This window comes from Mauremys reevesii, linkage group 7, assembly GCF_016161935.1.
Source record: "Mauremys reevesii isolate NIE-2019 linkage group 7, ASM1616193v1, whole genome shotgun sequence".
Classification (NCBI taxonomy): domain Eukaryota; kingdom Metazoa; phylum Chordata; order Testudines; family Geoemydidae; genus Mauremys; species Mauremys reevesii.
The window spans coordinates 107,854,531-107,874,763 of NC_052629.1; the positions used below are offsets into that span (position 1 = coordinate 107,854,531).

Below are 20,233 nucleotides of genomic sequence, written 5' to 3' on the forward strand. Positions count from 1 at the left end.
TGGTTTTGGAATGCTTGGGTCTGGCAATATTCCGCTTGCAAGGGGCAGCTAGTTCTTGGATTACCTGAGCTTGGGGATGGCAGGCAAGGCAGCGTGAGGCAATCCGTGCCCCAGAGGGGACATGGCCGAGGGGCAAGAAGCATGGCTAGTGGCCTGGCCATCCCTTTCTGCAACTGTACACACCTGTGCTGTCAGCGCAGGAGGCAGGGGCATGCTTTGTGCCCTTTGAGAGGATTTAGCAGCTCCTGTGTGTTCTCCCCAGGGTCCCTGGTGCAGTTCCACCTGCCTCACCACATAGGTGCTGACTCCATGGGTGCACCAGGGCTGGAGCACCCATGGGGAAAAATTAGTGGGTGCTCTGCACCCACCGGCAGCCAAGCTCCCCTCCCCCATCCTGCCCCACCTCCTCTGCCTACCTCCCAGTGTTTCCCACCTGGCTGCCACCAAACAGCTGTTTGGCACGGTTAGCACGCTCTGAGGGGTGGGAGGAGCGGGAACATGGCGTGCTCAGGGGAAGAGACGGGGTGGAGATTTGGGGAGGAATTGAAATATTGGCAGGGAGGGGGCGGAGTTGGGCTGGGGATTTTGGGGAAGGAGTTGGAATGGGGGCGGGGAAGAGGTGTGACGGGGCAGGGCCTCATGGAAGGAGTGGAGTGAGGGTGGGACCAGGGACAGAGTAGGGGTCGAGCACCCATGTGAAAGAGGGGAAGTCGGCGCCTATGCAGTCCCTCCCTCTGCCACTAACCAGGCCATGCACCCTGTCCCCAAACCTCATTCTAGCCATAAAGTCATATTGCCTGGAGCCATTCAGAGGGATAGAGAGCAATGGGGATCCATCAGTGACAAGGAACCCAGTCTCTGACCTGGATTGTCTCAGATCCCTCTGTGACCCAGCCTGTCCTCCAGTTCATTGCGTGCTCCTTCAGCACTGCTTCACTGCCAGCCGCCCCCGCCGCCCCACTCAGTATCCCTGAGCCAAGAAGTTCCAGCGCTGATTCCTCTCCTTGCAGGGCTTTTTGCCACGTTGTGGTTAGGCAGCGTGTGGGGGTTGATGAGAAGTAGCTGAGTTGTATAAGACTCTTAAACTACGTGGATGGATTTCCCACACACACAGTTTAAAGCAGCAAGTCTCTCTGGCCTATGGGACAGCAAAACAAAGAGGATCTATAAAGATCATAGAGGATAACAAGCTTTGCAGACAGAGTGCAAGGGAAGTGAATTTTTTGTAAAAGTATTTTTCAATCTAACTATTGTCAGCTGCTTGTCCTCTCTGCACTCAGACGAAGGAGGATGCTAGAAAATTCCTTGCCCAGGGCTCTAGTATCCCCTTGGGCTGCTGTAGGGCCACCAGGAACCCTTAAGAATTAAAATCTTCACTCCCTCTGCTCTGATCTAATTCTGTCATTCCAGTGTCCTGCGGCCTATCTGTGCCACTGTAGCCTTGGTCCTGATTCAGCTTCTGACACCCGTACTGACAATGAGCAGCACCTTACTCCACAGATAGTCCCATAGAAGTCAGTGGGCCATTCATGGAATGATGTACTATTAAACATGATTAGGGGTATCAGAATCCAGCCCATTAAAATCAGTGTAAACTTTGCCCTTGACTTCAGTAGGAGCAGGATTGGGCCCTGAGTTTACAGCCCTCAGTCTCAGCAAAGTTTGCTCATATGAAAATGCTATTCAGGGTCACTCTGTTTAAAAACAATCATGGCTACCCTTTCATTTTAAAGAAAAAGAGAAAGAATTGCAATTGCTTGCCAGCTCTCTTCAGGTCTGAATGATTCAATACATTCCACAGTGGCAAACCCCAGGGTTCAACAATGCCTAACCTGGAGTTACAAATGAGTATAGATGCTCAAGCCCTAAATTAACAAACTTTGGGTCTGGTAACTTGAGTTCTGCTAACCCCGGGCTTACATTGTAGTGTAAACATACCCTCAGGAACAAATCCTGTGAGCTGCAGGAGGGATGTGAGAGGTCTCAAAGGCCATGGAACTAGGGTGACCAGAAAGCAAGTGTGAAAAATCGGGACGGGGTGGGGGGTAATAGGATCCTATACAAGAAAAATACCCAAAAATCGGGACTGTCCCTATAAAATCGGGACATCTGGTCACCCTACATGGAACTGACATCCCAATCATGCAGAGGCTGGACAGGGAACTCTGCTCTCCTGAGTACCATGGGGCTCTCTCCACATTATTACCACAGGGGATTGCATAGTAGGTTCAGGAATAGGGCTCTGGCAAGTGGATGTAGGGAATGCAGAGGCCTTAGACACTTGTGGAGACCTGAAGCTGTAGTGGTGATCTCCAAGCGACTCTGTTGGGGCCCTGCAGTATGGGCAGAAGGATTCTCTTCCCTCAGCTCCTATGAAGCCCTGTAGCACAAAGCTCTCTTTCTTGAGCCTGTGCAGTGGTCGCGATTTGGCCCCCAGCGAGCAGATCTAATGAGTAAGAAGGTGCCACTATTACAGCCATTTTCTCAATTGTGACTACTCACTAATATTTCCTATTTATTACCCAATGGTAAGGCAGAGAAGCCTCAATGGGTTGTTTTGTTCAAAGGGTATATTCTCAGTGAGAAGTATTTTATTTTGTTGCCGCGCTTTGACATTAATGTTTCTTTTCAGCTTCAGCCAGAGCAATTAGACTGCGGAGCAGCCCATCTCCAACACCCTTTGGCCATCCTGCAACCCATAAAGGCAACACCAGTGTTCAGATACCAGGGCCTCACTTCAGTGGCCGTTTCCAGTGTCAATAATTACACCGTTGTGTTTCTGGGCACAGCGAATGGAAGACTCATGAAGGTAAAATTAGCATGTTACTAGAGAGATAAGAATGAAGCACTGAAGGGAGTTGATGGTTCAGGGATGGGTGGTGGGGTTTGGAGCCTTTCACCTCTCGCACCATTGGTTTGTATAGTACTCAGGATGGCAGTAACTGAAAGCTTTTTCTGTACCACCTCACAGTATATAGTTCTCCAGGCCTCCCAAAATAAGCAGGGGTGGGTTGGCTCATTTCTTGGATGGGTGACTAGCAGGTTGCTCCTAGATGCAACAGGAAGTGGTTTTAATGATTCACCCCACATAACAGTATGGGGCAGTGTGCTACTGGAAGTGTCTTCTTTCAGATGAGGCATAAAACAGAGTTTTTGACCTCTTGTGGTCATTAAATATCTCATGACATTTTTCATAAGAATAGGGTTGTTACTACTTGTGTCCTGGTTAAATGCCAACTTGAACTTGCACGCTGCCTACCTAAATTCCCCTGTCAATTTCAGCTGGATACATTTGCTTCCCATCCTGCAAATGTTATGTCACATCACTGTGCGCGGTTAACTAGCTGATATATTCCACCCTAGAGCTGGCTGCAGGGAAATTGGAAGATTCAGGTAATGTGGGCAAATGGTGATCCCTGGGTGAAAGGCACTAGAAAAGTGTTGTTATTGTTGATCATCTCAGAACTGTTTGGTGGCCTGTGTGAAATAAGTTGTCAGTCCCAGTCCAGTTTGCAGTAGAGAGGTGTCCATCTCGCCATCACATGGCACCTTTGTTGGCAGCCTCAGCAGAGAGAGAGGACTACTGGACCCTGAGAAGTGGCCCTTCCCATGCAGGGCTGAGGCACGTTAACATGGCAATGTGAAGGAAGTGTGCACTGGTGCTGCCCACGCTATAACTGCACTGAGAATAAAGAGTTCAGTCATACGGACTTTCAGTACAGCCCACTTATCCATTACTTATTCACAGTAATAGAAAAAAAATATCATTTGACAAGCTCTCTCTGAGCACATTTCATTCTGCAATAAAGAAGTAACTGGATGTTACTTTAATCTATACAATGATATACCTTGCCTGGTAATTGGTATCTGTTAATCAGTATTTAAGGCTACAATGTGATTGTGTTGTATCTACCGTAATATACTGTTGAAACAAAAGACTGCAGTTGAAATGTTATTTTACAGCATTTTTTATTAGCAGTGTCCTAACAAATTCTTCCCTTGATTTCATGGTTTTTAAAAGCTCCTTATAGACTGAAGAATCACTGAGTGATCATTCCCCAATGCTAAACTCTGAAGCAGGTGTGAATCCATGCATATAATATTGTGTCTCTGTTGAAACAATGCACTAAAGGCAATGTAGGGCAATGTACTCGCCTCAGTCAAGAGCCAAGGTGCAGGGCCAAGGTTTCAATAACCTCAGTGCTTAGAGTTTGCCAAGGGAAGGTTTAGCTTCCAGCCAATCGCAGCAGTTCACTGAAGTCCCTGCCTCAGTAAGCCCATAGAGTAGAAAAAGACCATCTAGGAGAGACATGGCTGGAATCTGCTTTATCTCAGCCTGGAGCTAATAGTATATAATTTGGAATATTGGATCAAAATACTTGGAGAAGAGAAAATGAATCCAATTTCTCTCATTGCTTCCAAGTGCTCCTGGCAGAAAAGTGGGAAGGATCTCAGAGAAGCTCTCTGGTTTCATTTTTGCCTAGAGGGGGAGGTAATCCAACAGGGTGGTAGGCAATTGACATCATAGCCAGGTGCATAGGGCCAAGGGTGAAAACACATCCCACATGCAGCTCCCGTTCACACAGTATTAACAGTTCTGCTTCCATTATCGTTTCAGAGAAAGCAGCCTTATCTGTTGAATGTCCATTAGAGAGAGGCTCCTGACTACCCTTGACTGGGATAATTTGCTCAGATAGCTATAATTTAATTCTGCAACACAGCTGCGTAACCAGAAGCCTTTTTACCTTCAGGGCTCTTTGTTACTTGGCATGGTGTACAGAATACTTTGTGTGGGTTATAATTCAGATCTTTGCTGTCCAAGAAAAGATGGCAGGGGGGCAGATGTAGTGTTGGACCAGCTCCCCCAGCAACGATGATGGCTGCCAGTCACATGGGGAATCAAACACACTGCAGGATGGCATATCATAGGGACCATTATCTGTGCCACAATCAAGAGAGTTGTTACTGGAAAAATAATGCTTTCAAAGCTGCTAAGCTTACAGTGTAGTGTAAAAGCATGGTGGAGCCTAGCACCCTCCCTGGGGATACAGGGATTTTCTGCTGAGTCATCCTGATGTCAGGTGCTGGAACCCAGTACACAGATGCAGAGGTATTTTTGCTGAATTACTCAGAAGTTAGACCAGGTTAGGTCTAGTCAGCTCCAGTCCAAAAGCATAAGAGCTCCCCATGGCTGTATCTACACTATACTTTTCCCTAAAAATTTCCCTCTATTGCCAACACCGGCATAGCTGCAATAGGGGAAGCTCTAGACTAGGTAGCTAGTCTGCTGTCCATCAGCATTATTCTCACCATGTCACCCAGCCCTGCTCTGAGGGTTACACGATGGTAACACTGTTTGCAGCCTTGTCTGTACTGGGTCTCCTGCCAATGCTTCCATTGGTGGAGCTACACCAGTGCGTAGCATTGGTGGGAATTTTTTAAGGGCAAAAAGGCTAATGTAGCGAGGCCTGTGAGGCATCACAGAAAGAGATATCTTGTGAAGAAAAAGCCAAGCTTGTAGGTAGGGGCAGGGGGGAAATTAGCTGGAAGAGAGGAAGGATGGTGTTGTGGTTAAGGCACCACAACTGGGAGTCAGGAGATCTGGGTTAAGTTCCTATCTGTAGACTTCTAGTGTGACTTCAGGAAGTCATTGATCTTTCTCGACCCCATGTGTAAAATGGAGATGAGAATATTTCTTCTCTTCCATGTTTCTTATCTATTTAGTTAGTAGCTTGCAATGTATATGTACAATGTCTAGCAGAATGGGGCTTCAACCGGAGTTGGGCCTCTGAATGCTGCTGTCATACAAATAACACTTTTCTGAGCATAACTGATTCGATAAAGATTTGGAAATAAAATAATTTTCCAATAGGATGATGATGATAATGATAACAATGAATTTGCCTGTATATGTCTGAAGACCTAATTTTGATTTTATTTATGCTGGTTTAAATCAGGAGTGACTCCATTGAGATGATCTGAATTAGACTGACATAACACCAGTGTGAGATTGGAATTAGGTCCTGTAAGTCATTGCGGTGGCAGGATCTTCACCCTTTCATGGCAGAAAAAGGGAGTTCCATGCAGCTTGCTAAGTAGGAGTCTTTGGCCTGAGACATTAAAAATGGAGATCATGTCACCAACCAATATTTCACTTCCCCTCACAAGTGTTCTGTGTTCCAGGCAGATTTGCTTCCCTCCACCCCATTGGTGGCTGCATTTCAGTGGTGCTGTGTTTATGCAGCTTATGAAGCACTTTGAGATTAAAGCTGATGTGACAATATAAGGCATTATTAGTTACCATTTTACTTCTGAGTTTATAAAAAGAGTGAGAAAAACATCTCCCCCATAACAATGTTTGATCTCAACAAAAGGTTCTTTCTCATTATAGATTAATCTGAACAGTGCCACGAAGATTATTAGCAGGAAGTCAGTTTCAGTGGCTTATGGGGAATCTGTTCATCCCATCATGCAGTTTGATCCTTCTGATTCCAGCTACCTCTACCTCATGACTTCCTATCAGGTAGGACTTGTGTTCTCCATACATTTGGCAAAGTGCATTCATATGATATTTACAATCAGCATTGGCTTAAGGAACAGAGAGGAGCAGAAATATTCTTTTAATACCAGTAATGAACAGACTTGTAAAGGTTAGGAATCACTCCAAAATTTAGATCAAACCTTTTCAGAACCATCCATACCTTTTGGGTCTATAGCTGGGCTGGAAGTCACATAGGAACAAACTTCTTTGCAAGATTTCTGGTACCATTTCCTTCTGGCCAGGCTAGAATTATTGTGAGAATAGCCTTTTGTCTAAAGTTTTGGTACGGGCACTTCTGAACAGAACTTGGAAATGCAGAGGGACATGAAAACTAGAGGTAGGTCCTAGCCTCAAAGTTCAGATCCAAATGTCACCAAATTTGGGGGTATTTGGATCTGGAGGTTTGCATTGACCCATTACTGAGACCAGATCCAGCTGCAAAGTTTAGTTCTGGATCTGAACTTCCCCAAGTTTCAGGGGGTTGGATGCATGATTCATGTCAGCTTCACTCTTAGTGAAAATGAATAAAAAGTTACCCAAACTTTTTCAAACCTCATAATGATTATTTGGAGTTTGGGGCCAGGGTTCAGGTTGATTCCTGTTATCTGAACTGGTTCACCCATCTCTATGCAACTAAAGGTGAAAGCTACAGTGAAACATGCCTTAAGCAATTACCTACAGGGCTGGCAAAAATAAGTAGACGTTGGTCTTTATCTGAAAGCTGGATAACTTTGTACTAGAAATTTTGGGGATACTTTTAAAGGGTCACTCAAGAAAATGGTTTGCCTGTTGGAGCTGGTCGTCAGGGTAGGTTTCACTGTACCTAAAAATTCACACACCTCATCTCATAGGAGGGCACTATCCAGCATGGAAGGCTCTCTCTTTGGAGAGGCCTGAAAATTCCATAGCAGGAAGAAACAAATGGTGTCTCCTTGCCTTCTATTAAGTGAACAACTGAGGAGGAATAGAGTTCAGTTCTTGCTCCAAGCTGTAGTGGTCTGTCCTGAATTACCTTTTAATTTGTTGAAACAGACACACAATCACTAATTTTATATGTTGTATTTATACTTTCCAGCTGTAATTCCCTGCAGACTGGCCATTATCATTTCACATAACTCTCCCAGGATGCCTGTCTAGCTAATATCTCAGACCTTTTAAACACCTCACAAACACTTTGGAGCACAAAAAGATACCTGCTGTGAACTTTATCCTGGGCTGTCTAAAACCCCGTGTGCAGTACTTCAGATCAGATAGCTTGGCCCTTTCCGTTAAATTAGGCCAGATCAGTTCCTTTTGCCAATGGAATTTACATCTTGGGAATCTTGACAAGCATGTGTGGAAGCTGTGCACAGCATGTGTTTGAGGATGAGGATAAGGAGAGGAGAAACTGGCCCAGATGACTGGTTGTTTGAGATGCTGAGTACCTTTTGGGAAGTAAGGGCTCTCAGCACCTTGCATTGTCAGACTCTAAATTATCAAGTTCCACGCAGTCTTATTTTCCAAGTGTTTAAAAATCTAGGAAAGAAAGCATACAAATGACTGCATTCTCCCCTTCCAAGTGGTTCTTACAGAGCAAGTCACCAGAGGTACTGCTGACCTACTTGCTCTTCCAGGAATCATATTTCCCTACACGTGAATGATTTTGTACTGCTAGGTAACTTCTGGTCCCTTCATAAGTAGACAAACGTTGTTCACCCCCTTGTAGAAGGGCTCTGGCAAGTATGAAATCTTGAGATACTCACACTTATCATGACCCAAGTAATGTGTGGTGAAATGGTGACAAAAACTGGTCCCATCTAAACCATCAAAGGGGTTTTATATTTTAGTAATGTTGCTGTCCCCCATCTTGCAGTTATGCCGAAGATGCTGGCTAACAAGAAACAGAGACATATAGTTTTCTGTTTGCACCTAGTGCTCCCATTACGCACAGAACCATAAATTGGAGTAATGGAAAAGTCTAGCCCTGCCAAGGCAGGATTGTTCCCTCTTAGTACATATCCTAATACATTATCTAGTCTATTATTCAAAGTGTTTCACCATGTGTGGGTCTCATCAGTACCTCATTAGTGTCAGCTAGAGGTTTCCTTTCCGTTGTCAAGAAGTGCACACACACCAGAGAGTTTGGGTTTTTTTGTGGCATCTGAAAATGTTTGGATACCTTGGGAATGATAGTGACTTTGGGTTTTGCTTGTTGCACAGATGACCCGTGTGAAGGTGGCTGCCTGTGACCAGTATACAACATGTACAGAGTGCCTGGCTGCAGCTGATGCTTACTGTGGATGGTGTACAATGGAGACCAGGTAGAACTTCTTGTATCTTCTCCTGGGTGATTGTCTTTAGTCTTCTTCCTCAGAGTTTCAGCAGATTGATGGTTTGCTGCACAGCCTTGCTATCTGACAACCTTTGCCTGATCTTTCCCAGTTTTTACCAAATACAGGGCAATCCTTTTAAAGATGTTTCAACCAAGTCTCCAGCTGTGAGAGTGTACTTTTTTGCTTACACTTAATTGCATCTGCATTTTTATGACTACAGCTAATTGTGAATGCAAAGAAGAGGTGTTAGTCATCTAATCAATGAATAAATAAATTTGTTAGTCTCTAAGGTGCCACAAGGACTCCTCGTTGTTTTTGCTGATACAGACTAACACGGTTACCATTCTGAAACCAATCACTTGACTGTGAGTGCAAATGGCTAGTAAGAAAGCTTAGTCCCATCATTGGCAGCTGCAGTTACCTGTGAACACAATTCAACGCATACCCAGAAATCAGGCCGCAAAATTAGACTCTGTCTTCCCAAATTAGGTCCAGGATTTTTGACCAAACACACATGTACAGCTATTTCTCTCTTGTTCTGCACTCAGTCATTGTGGTCTAATCTCTCTCCATCACATACACATATATCCCATTGATGCTAACAGGAGTGGTGTGCTGATATCGTGATAACTGTACCCATTAACTATAGTAGTAGCACAATAGGCTGATACACAGAAGTTGGAGAGATGGGAGGAAGTCTCCAGATTTCTACAGGACCTTCTTCGTAATTGTCACAACAGTTTTATCAATATTTTGATAGGCATCCCACCATAAGTTGTGCCTCTGTTTGTTTCAGGTGTTCTCTGCAGCACGAGTGTGTTAATTCCACTGAGCCAAATTTCTGGACAAGTGCGAGTGAGGGAGTGCAGCAGTGTCCTTCAATGACAATCATGCCATCGGAAATTAATATTGACAATGACAGCAAGGTACACCTAATGTGGATCCAGGTTAATAAAGTGCTGTAGGCCACAGGTCACCATCTGTTCTTGGTGTCCACAGATGTCATTGCTCTAGCTAGAATAATGGTTCCAAACATTTTGGGGGCAGTAATACCAGTTTGCCAGACTCCCACCTCATATGTTCCAGCTGGTACCAGCTGATGTCCACTGCTTCCCATTCAGTGGTGAGACTGGTCATTGGAGCAGCCCAAGCCCCATTGTGTATTACAGAGCTGTGGCAAAATTTTCAAAAGCACAGAAGTCCCATTTTCAAAAGGAGTCTAAGTCTCATTGAAAATCAATAGGGCTTGGGCTCCGAAATGCCTTTATGTCACTTTTGAAAATGGGACTTAGTCTCCTAAGTCACTTGAATGCTTTTGAAAATTTTACCCATTAAAAAAATAGGAAAAACAATTTTGAAAAAATAAAATAAAATTTTGAAGTTGTTCCCTTTCCTGGGGTTCTAAATTAACTCATCTGTTTTTCGTGACATTTTTTATAATTTTTTTAACCAACATTTATATCAAAATCAACTATTTTTTAAATTTGTATCAAAATGGTTTCTTTACCAAAAACCAAGTTTCTGGTAAATGAAAAAATTTGCTAAACTTTTTGATAATGTAATCGGTTTTATGGGAAAAGTTTTGGTTTGGGGGAAAAGGGAATTTTTCAACCAAAAAAAATCTTTTTCATCTAAAAGACTTTGATCAGCTCCAATGTGTTGGAATGAGCTACTGAATGGGAAGCAGGCAGCAAAATGGACCAGTGCCCAGCACAGGTGGGAGAGGGAACCCAGCGTACCAATCCCTAAAACCTCAAACACCACATCTGGTACTGCTTCTCAGTGGCTGGAAACAGCTGGGTTACAGGGTCACTGACTATGTACTTAGTTTTCATCACAGTGTTGAATCAGCAGCAAACCTGTATTTTAATTAAGTTTAGAGATCGGTGTGAGGCTCAGAGTTTGGCTGCATCTCCAAACTTCCCCAGAGCTCAGGGGAGATGTTCAGTTCAGGGTCTGGGTCTGGCAGAACTGGGACCCACAGTCCTAGCCACAAAGCCACAGAAAACTCTCATTTGGCTTTTTTGAAGCAGAGGCTTGGGGTCAAATGATCTGCTGGCAAAACCCTATTGACTGTGCCGTGGAGTCACAACTGCAGAGAACTTAGCCATTGGGGTTTTATTTTAAGATCATGTACAAAAGAAAAGCCAGTACCTCAAAACCTTCAATTCCTGCAGCTGCTTAGGCAAAAAGTTTCACAACAAAAAATAAACCACCAAAAATGCATTTGGAGGAGTGCAGAGCTATATTTTCTCCATCAATCACCACTAGCCCTTCAACCGAAATGGCCCTTTTAATATACACTTCAGTAAGTTAGAGCAGCTACCCTGCCCACTTTCCTAGAGTTCCTGAGGGGCTCCTCTCTCCCAGGCGGGGTGGAGGGCATCAGGAACACATGGACTCCTTATTGGGGCAGAAGGGTCTTCTCACTATGGGCCTATAACACAGCTAGTCATCGGCCTGAAGGTTTGGCTATAGACTAGAATTTCCCCAAAGTTCAAGAATTTCAGATCCAGAGTTGGTTTGCCCCACTCTCCTCTTGTTGTTTCATGGGCATAATCCCACCCTGGTGGTATTTGAAGTTCCACAAGGAGCTGCTGCTGCAAAGGGAAGTGGTGTGCTCCAAAACAAGGCGGGGATAGAACCAGTAAGGTGCTTAGGTAGGAGTGGGCTAGGTGGCACATTCCAGATGGAAAGGAGCAGGTCAGATTTGTGTAGTGGGGCTCTTATGTTGGCTTTGTCTTTGGACGACCATCTGAATAAAGCACATGGCTAGGTCTGAGTGTCAAACTATAAACATACCCTATATATTTACTTATGGAAACAATGGAACTCTGCAGTGACAAAGGTGTATTACTGTAGCAATTTCTTGTACACCATGTGACGCATATGACAAAATAAATACACTTCTACCCCTATATAGCGCTGTCCTCGGTAGCCAAAAAATCTTACTGCATTATAGGTGAAACCGTGTTATATCGAACTTGCTTTGATCCTCCGGAGTGTGCAGCCCCTCCCCCCGAGCACTGCTTTACCGTGTTATATCCGAATTCATGTTATAGCGGGTCGCGTTATATCGGGGTAGAGGTGTATTGAAAAAATCAGCTGTCAGTGGACATTTTTGCTGAACTGATTAGTCTATATGCTTCACTCACCTTGTCCAACTCTGTAAATCACTTTCTATGGCAATAATTGAACTTTTTGTCCAAATTTAAGGCCATGATAATCCAAATAAATGGGAACATCCCGAGCCTCAGTGGAATGGAGATGTCTTGTGATTATGGAAATAATATCTACACTGTCGCCAAAGTCCCTGGAAATGATGTAAACTATTTTATTTATTGTAATTTTCTTCCAAGAGAGAAATATCCCATGTTCCCACCCAATCAAGGTATGTAATGGAAAATGGGCTCAACTTACATTCCAAAACTTCTTTTATGGAATTAATTTTCTTAATTGTTGTATTGATTTTGGGGTTAAAGGTCATTTTTTGCAAATAATACTATTTATAGAAAGCATTGGAAAAAAGGAAAGCTGAGCAGCTTCTCTAGTATATGAAATGTCACATTATAATCACTGCTGGAAGTTCCTGAAATCTTTTTACCATCCTAACATGAGTTGTCAATCAGTATTTTCAAATCCATCTATTGTTACTGGTGGAATTGAAAAACCAGTTCAGGTATGTAACTTACTGGGTTTTGCTCATGTTGCCTAGTTAAAATTTGTTTTTTAATTTTCTTTTAATGAGTACAGAAATCTACAAGTTTAAGCTCTTTATAAATAATAGCATTATTGGTATTTCTAAACATTACTATTTTACTTTCCTTTCAAAAATACATTTCAGAAAAAAAATCCAAAAGAAAAAGTGAAGTGTGGTCTGAGACAGCTCAGGAATGCTAATACCATCTGCATGCTGCTCTTTCCAAAATACTGAGACTGAAATCTTCAAACCTGCCCACTAACTTTGGATGCCTCCAAAATTGGATGCTCAGCATGAGATACTTGGGACCTGACATTCATAGACACTGCACGTTTGCAGTCCCACTTGAAGTCAGAGGAGATGGGCGCTCAATGCCTTTGGAAATCAGGCCCAGATTGTTTCATGCTGGTTACCCAAACAGTGAGGCATCCAGAATCTGTAGCCAATTTTGAAAATTTCAACCTAAACATTCTAGACTTCAGGGTGGAATTTTCACAGGTCTTCACCATTGGTCTAACTGCTCCACTGAAGTTGATGGAGGTTTATTCATTGACTTCAGTGGGAGCAGAGTTAGGCCAACATTCTGAGCACTTTTGAAATTCCCACTCATATTAGGCAGTTTTAAAAGATGTCATTGATGTTCTCCCCAGTTGTAGGAAGAATGGTAGCGATTGAACGGCTTTGTATTGTTGTTTATGGTAATGTCCAAGCCAATTTCTGGAAGCCTATCTTGATTTTTATGCACTTCTTGGAAGAGGCTTTGACTCTCATCCCAGGGGTGTTTATCATAAGATTTCAAAAAATTAAGCAATTAAGCAAACAGTAGGAGAAATGTAGTTTACAAATGTTGGTAGCCAAAAATGGGACTTTTCACCATTCTCTGTTGGTTTGTCCACACTGAGAAAATTAATGAGGTTTTAAAACATATTGACTAATCGGATTTAATTAACATATTTAAAAATACCACTTAGGACCTAGTGTAGATAAAGATACTAATTTAACTTTGGGGGCAAGGGGTTTAAAGTTAGGGGGACTAAATAAGGAGAAACATATGAACTCTGTGAGGCAACCCAGAGGAAACCCCAGAGAAAAAATTTCAGCAGCTGGGATATTGTTTACTCAGAAGTTTGTCTTGCCCTCTAAGATTGAGCAAAAAATAGAAACTCTCTTGTGATCCAATCTTCTTTGGCTTGCTTGTTTCAGACCATGTGATTGTTCAAACTGCAATACGGGTCAACGGGAAAAATATTGTCTGGGCCAATTTCACCATCTATGATTGCAAAAGAACTGGAAATATTTACCCCAAAACAGCGTAAGTGATCTCACCTTCCATAAATTACAGCAGCCAAAGCAGTTTGGGGGGAGGTCAGAGTTGGGGGAGAAGGCAGGGTGTTGAGACACTGCAGAGCAAGCTACTATTTGTCACTTCAGAACCTGGTGCTTGAAACTCCCAAATCTTTGTGCCAGGGGAACAGATGTAAATTGAGCAATTCAAAATGGTGTATATGCATCATCTGAGGGTGCTTTCTTGTGGGGTTAACTGAGCCGGAAAAGCCCTCCCTGCCAGCGGGACGTTTGAGTCCTGGGCAGGATTTGGCAGGACTGAGGATGATGATTGCCAGGGATTTATACAGGAAGGTCCTAGCAGCCTCTCAAGCCATCTGGACATTTTGATGGAGCCTGGCTTATCTTTTTCTTTAAAAAAAAAAAAACATGAACAATATTTTTATTTGAAAGTTTTTTGTGTTAACCCTTGGGGTGCTGGCTAATCTCCAACTCTTTAGCACTCGCATGCTAATCTGTGTGTGCATCGAATGTATCTAGTCAGTCTACTGCATTTAATCTAATCTATAGTATTGATAGAGAATCCATCACCATAGTATCAGGGGACCTTGGAAGCATCATACCTTGGGGACTGGACAGTTTCCAAGGTTTTAGTGGAGGTATCTAAAGGCTGCTGTGCCAAGGAGAGGGAGGGTTTCTGGCTGCAGGGAAGTGAGGACAGATCTGTACGCATGCCTTCAGATTCCCAAATGCCCTGTCATCATCCCACCCCCACATCCCCCAGAAACAAGCCCATCATCTCGTGGCTGACCTCATGATATATTCCACCACCAGTTTCTGACTACTTCCTCAAGCTAGAAACCAGCAGGGTATGAGGGGGAATCACAGCAGGAGGTGAGACCTGGGGTGCAGACAAACTGGCCTGGAGCCCAGAGCAGCCCTGTGCAGTGATATGGACCAGCAGCATGTGGCTGTGGGCTGCTGGATGGGGCAGGGCTACAGTGGTTCTGGGAGAGTCCAAAAGAGGACTAAGAAAGCCAGAGGAACCTCATTGGAGAGAGAGGAGGGAGTTAGGAGCAGGGAGCCAGACAGCTGTCAGGCTAGAGGGAGATGAAAGGATTGAAGAGAAGCCAGGTATACTTGGCTCCCAACTCTCTGCTGAAAGCCTTCAGGCTGGGTACATTTGTCTTCTGATTCTAAGGGTTAAACAACAGAAACAGTCAGACAAATAATCCATGCATTTGACACGCTGAGTCCCATCCCGTATATTTCCAGAACTGCTTGGGAATAGCTATGTATCTCTCATTGGATATAATGAGATTGTGATGCTGGTTTCAACCCATGGAACTCTATGCACATTTACAGGATATAATGATGTGACCCAATGACCCAGTCAGTGCAGGATTCCACAGCCTCTACACAAAGCCGTTGAAAAAGCCACCAGAAAAGTTAGCGTCACCTGATTTAATGGGAAAATTTACAGGGTCTAAAAGACATATTTTAAAAAATGGGAGAGGAGCTCAAATACTCACTGGCTGCCTCACGTCATTCTGTGGTCTGGAAGCTTTGACTGTGTGAGCCAGGGTGAACTGACACCTTTATCTGCTTGTGGAGAGGTCATTCCCCACAAAGGGCCAGCCTGATGCAGAATCAGGGCGACAGCCTCAAGAGCTTTTGGGACTCAGCCTAGCCCTGACAATAATAGGAGGGATAGAATGACCAGAGCCTTCTCTGAATGGATTTGTCCTAGGGACCATAAAATAGAGAACACAGAGTCTACAGGTATGTGAAGAACTATAACCTGACCCTGACGTTGGGCTCTGAGGAGGGGGCTGAAATCGGCATGACCTTTAAAAATTAAGTGCACCTGCTTTTTATGCATTTCAGATGTACCAGCTGCCTCTCGACCAAATGGAAGTGTTATTGGTGCACTAAGAAATACATGTGTGTCTCCAATTACTCTGATTGTGAGGACTCACTAAAGATGAATGTAAGGCACATGGGGCTTTGTTATTTTGTAGATTTTGTAAGTTGGCTGCATTATTGTTATTATATTCTGTCTTTTCCTGGAGGAATTTCCTGTGTTGACCAGATGCCATTGGGTTTAGAATACTTTACTGAATATATATGGGGTCACCTATGGGGCTGGGACTCAGGAGACAGAGGCTCTGTTCCTGGCTCTGTCACTGACTTGCTGTGTGGCCTTCAGAAAGTCTCTTCTTCACTCTGTGCATCAGTTTCCCCAATGAAGATAATGTTCCTGCACTTTTTAAAGAGCGTTGAGATTTTGAAATAAAAAGCTGTGTGTTAGTGCACAGGAGTAATGGCTTTCTAGACACTAGAAAGCTCACAGGTTCTGAAAATGCTTCTGTCTGGATTGGTGATGGGATACAGAGCCTGTCACCATTTGAATCTCTCTCCAATTAGTAGCAAGAATACTTAGCATTTATGCAGCACTGATTAACACCCCTGTGAGGTAGGTAAGTAAGTATTCTTGCCCTCTCTTCACAGATGTGGAAACTGATGCTAAGATTGGTGAAGTGACTTACCCAAGAGCATGCAGAGAGCTGGTAGCAGAGCCAGCGTTAGAACCAAGCAGTTGCTAGTTCCCATATGTGTGCTTGATCACATGGCGTCTCCAGGTAGTGACTGAAAGTGGTTACAGTGAAAGGCTATTCAGTGAGCTGTGCAAAGTGGTTCTGTCGTCTCAATCAGTAGACAAGTGTCAACGTTACATAACCTGTTGGCCCCAACTAGCACTTATGTTAGCAACTTCAGCAGAAGGCATAAAAAATTGTGTTGAGATGGAGTCTAGTCTGCCCTCTCCATTCTTAAAGTGGTCCCTCTATTGAGGAGGAAGCATTGTGGGGGAAACTGACACTGAGCTGTACCTGTTCTACAGCTAAAAAGAGGACTTCAGTTTCCTGGGTTGTCAGTCCAACACCTTTCGTCAGTTTATCTCTGGTTTTCTTGTCGTTGACACAGCTGTGTGTGTCTGTGTATCTTGTAACAGAGTAAAGAATTGTTCCTGTGTGGGATTCTTCCAATGTACATGTTCAGCTTTCCTGGTTATTTCAGCAGGCTTTGTCCCTGGGTTCTTTATTACCATTCAAACTGGAGCAATGCCTTGATTTCCACGCACCTTGGGATGCCTGGATTTAAGCAATAAAATAAATCTAGCAATACCTTACAATTCATTTAGCTTTTACTAGGCTGTTGTGGTACATTAATGAAATGGCAGCTAACTTACTAGAGCGCCACTGGTGAGTGCAGAAAATCGCCTTTATCCAAATTACAGCTCCTAATAACACAGAAACTTGGCATAGTCAAGCTTTTGAAATTTAAACTAAAGCTAATTTAAATAAAATTGGCCTTTAGCAATCAATTTATTGGACCTCGAAGCCAAGCTTTTACATTTTAAATTGAATATTTCTTTGGTGCTAGCACTCGGAGCCTCTTTCGGGCTCATTCAGACAGAGATTCCCCTTGCTTGTTACCTTTATACAAGGACCTTGGCCATATATTAGACTTTCCATTCTCTCTTCCAGACTTGACCTCAGAGATCTAATTGCTTTCCATTCATGCCCCTTCATACCCTGCCTCCTTTTGTGGAAATCTCTGGAACTCATGTAATTCATTAAAGAAGGAAGGCAGATATGACCGATACATTGCAACTTTTTATCCTATACAGTTCTTTCCATATGAAAACAGTATGAAAGGCTTCATGCATCTGTTGAGTCACAGACAGTCAAATCGTTCTTTGAGAATAATATTCATTGCAGATTTAACCTTCTTCTCTGCTTGTGACTCATCTGTGAACATTTTCCAAATCTCTTAGCATTTTGTAATTGTTAAATGAACAGTATAAATCTGTAGCCCCTGCTTTGTTCATGAATCATTCACTTTGGGCCAGATTTTTAAAAGTTCTCAGCACCTAACATGCTGAGCTCTTTTGAAAATCTGACCCTTTGACTCTTTGCTATTCTGTGTGTGGGACTAGTCACTAAATCACATGATGTTGTTACTGCTGTTTGAATGAGTAGAGTCCTGAAAATCTGCAGATATTCAGTTTATATCCCCAGACCATTTTTGCAGATTGTGGATTGGATGCAGATACAAATTTTGTATCCATGCAGGGCTCTACGGATGAGAGAAGCTTTCTAAAAAGGAAAATAAATAAATGTAAACAGTGACTTAGGCCATGTCTACACTATCACTTATGTTGGCAAAATTTATGTCGCTCAGGGATGTGAAAAAAACATACCCCTGACAGACATAAGTTTCTCTGGTATAAGTGGTAGTATGCACAGCGCTAAGTTGGCGGGAGAGCTTCTCTCACTGACATAGCTACTGCCGCTTATTGGGGGTGGTTTAATTATGTCAACGGGAGAGTACTCTCCCATCAGCATAGAGCGGCTACATGCAGTGGCGTAGCCAGGTTTTAAGTGTAGGGGGAGCAAACATAAAAAAGGCGCCCCTTGGCCATGCCCCCTTGGCTCCTCCTCTGGCCACGCCCCCCTTGGCTCCTCCCATTTCCCCCCCAGATTAACCCCAGGGCCGGCTCAGGACTCTTGCGGGCTTCCCGGGGGTGCAGATACCCCCCTCCGTCCCCGGGAGAGTCTCTCCTGCCCAGTGCACTCTGCAGGTGTCCCCTGCCAGGCTGTGCTGCCCGGCCCCACCCGCAGGGTCCCGTCCCCCCCACCCGAGGCTCCAGGCTCCTGCACCGTGCCAGGGCCCCCCATCCAGACAGCACAGCTTGCGCCTCTGCCCTGCGGGCCCGGCCCCGGGGAGCCCCTTGCCCAGACCCCCCAGTGCAAGGCACCAGACCCCCCGCTCACCTTCCGCCTTGTGCCGCCGCCTGTCCCCGGCCTGCTCCCGGCGCTCGGTGCACTCCACGCGGGGCATAATGGCCGAGGAGCCAGCCCCCTTGCTCTTCCAGCCACGCCTGCCCCCCCTCCCCCATGGCTCCTCCGGCCGTGCTGCCACTTTTTGAAAACGTGCTGAGGGGAAGTGGCTGCTTCCCCTGAACCCCACTAGCTACGCTAGTGGCTACATGAGAGATCTTACAGCGGCACAGCTGCATCAGTACAGCTGTGCCACTGGAAGGTCTCTAGTGTAGACCCAAGTTCCCTGTAAGCTGCGCAGCAGCCTATTTAGCACCACGCAGGTTCTCAGGGAATCCTCCTGGGGACCTCCTGCGGCCAGGGGAGGGGCGCCCCTTGCCTAGCCCCAACCTAGCCTGGCCCCCTACCTGCCGCTGCTGGGGAGCTCCTCCTGCAGTCCAGACCTGCCACGGCCCAGATGCCCCAGCCACAGCCGGGGCACCGCAACTGGGGCACCGCAGCCCGGCCCCAGCGAGGTCAGCGCAACCCAGCGCAGCCCCATCCGCAGCCAGGTGGCCAGCCTGGACCCAGTCGTGGCCGGGACAGCCCGGCCTCATGCCGCCCCTCCTCCAGCCCAAACCCAGCCCTGGCCTGGACCTACCGGGACCAGGGGAGGGGTGCCTACCTTGTGGCACCAGCCCTGGAGCTGCTGCAGCAGGGAGAGGCGCATCTCCCCACCAGTCAAGGTGCTGCTGCAGGGAGAGAGATCTGGGAGGAGTCCCTGAGCCCCTCATCCCTGGTCCCACCCCAGAGCCTGGACCCCCAGCCGGAGCCCTCACACCCCCGCATCCCAACCCTCAGCCCCAGCCCTGGGCCCCCTCCCACACTCCGAGCCCCTCAGCCCCACCCCTACCACATGAATTTTGTTATGTGCACCAATATGAAAGTCATGTGTCACACATCACCTCTATATTGGTGCACATAACAAAATTCATTCCACACATAGGTGGGAAAAATTAGAGGGAACACTGGTGTAGACATAGCCTTATTCTTGCTCCTGTGCCACTAGGTAAGTGTATCATGTCCCCCTTTAGTGGCTGGTCTACAAAGATGATAAGAGTCTTCTACTGCTACCAGTAGGGCCAGTGCTGAAGGCACTGTGTTCTTTTCCTACTGGTGATCAATGGTGAAATTCATTGCACTATGCATATGAACAAAAACCTCTCAGTCAAGGGCATTCAAGCAGCTGGCACAATTGGGCTCTTGATATATGCATCAAATGAATTCAGCTCCCCAAGCCAGCTGATACTCCACTTTTCTTTAAAAAAATATATATTAAGCACCTTTTTTCAACAATAACTAGGTTGAATTTAAAAATAAACAGGCCAAAACACTCCAGGGAACAATCCTGCACTGACAGGGAGGGGTTGACAGCATTTATCCCAACAAAGTCTTTTCCATGGCTAATGTCTGTGAGTCGGATCTTGATGCTCTTGTTCGGTTTTTAACCCCTGAGAGTTTTGCCTGTGTAAGGACTGTAAATTAGTCTCAGTCACTGCTGTGATGGATACCT

At 45.0% G+C, this 20,233-nt stretch overlaps 1 protein-coding gene across 1 annotated transcript in view; it reads left to right on the forward strand.

Moving 5' to 3' along the window:
- Window positions 1-20,233, forward strand: part of PLXND1 (plexin D1) — a 133,394-nt gene that overhangs the window by 30,289 nt on the left and 82,872 nt on the right. Inside the window, exons 2-8 of the mRNA XM_039480790.1 lie at window positions 2,633-2,809; window positions 6,392-6,523; window positions 8,741-8,841; window positions 9,650-9,779; window positions 12,070-12,244; window positions 13,757-13,865; window positions 15,725-15,827. Of these exons, the coding sequence (XP_039336724.1) occupies window positions 2,633-2,809; window positions 6,392-6,523; window positions 8,741-8,841; window positions 9,650-9,779; window positions 12,070-12,244; window positions 13,757-13,865; window positions 15,725-15,827 (927 nt within the window). The remainder of the gene's footprint in view (window positions 1-2,632; window positions 2,810-6,391; window positions 6,524-8,740; window positions 8,842-9,649; window positions 9,780-12,069; window positions 12,245-13,756; window positions 13,866-15,724; window positions 15,828-20,233) is intronic.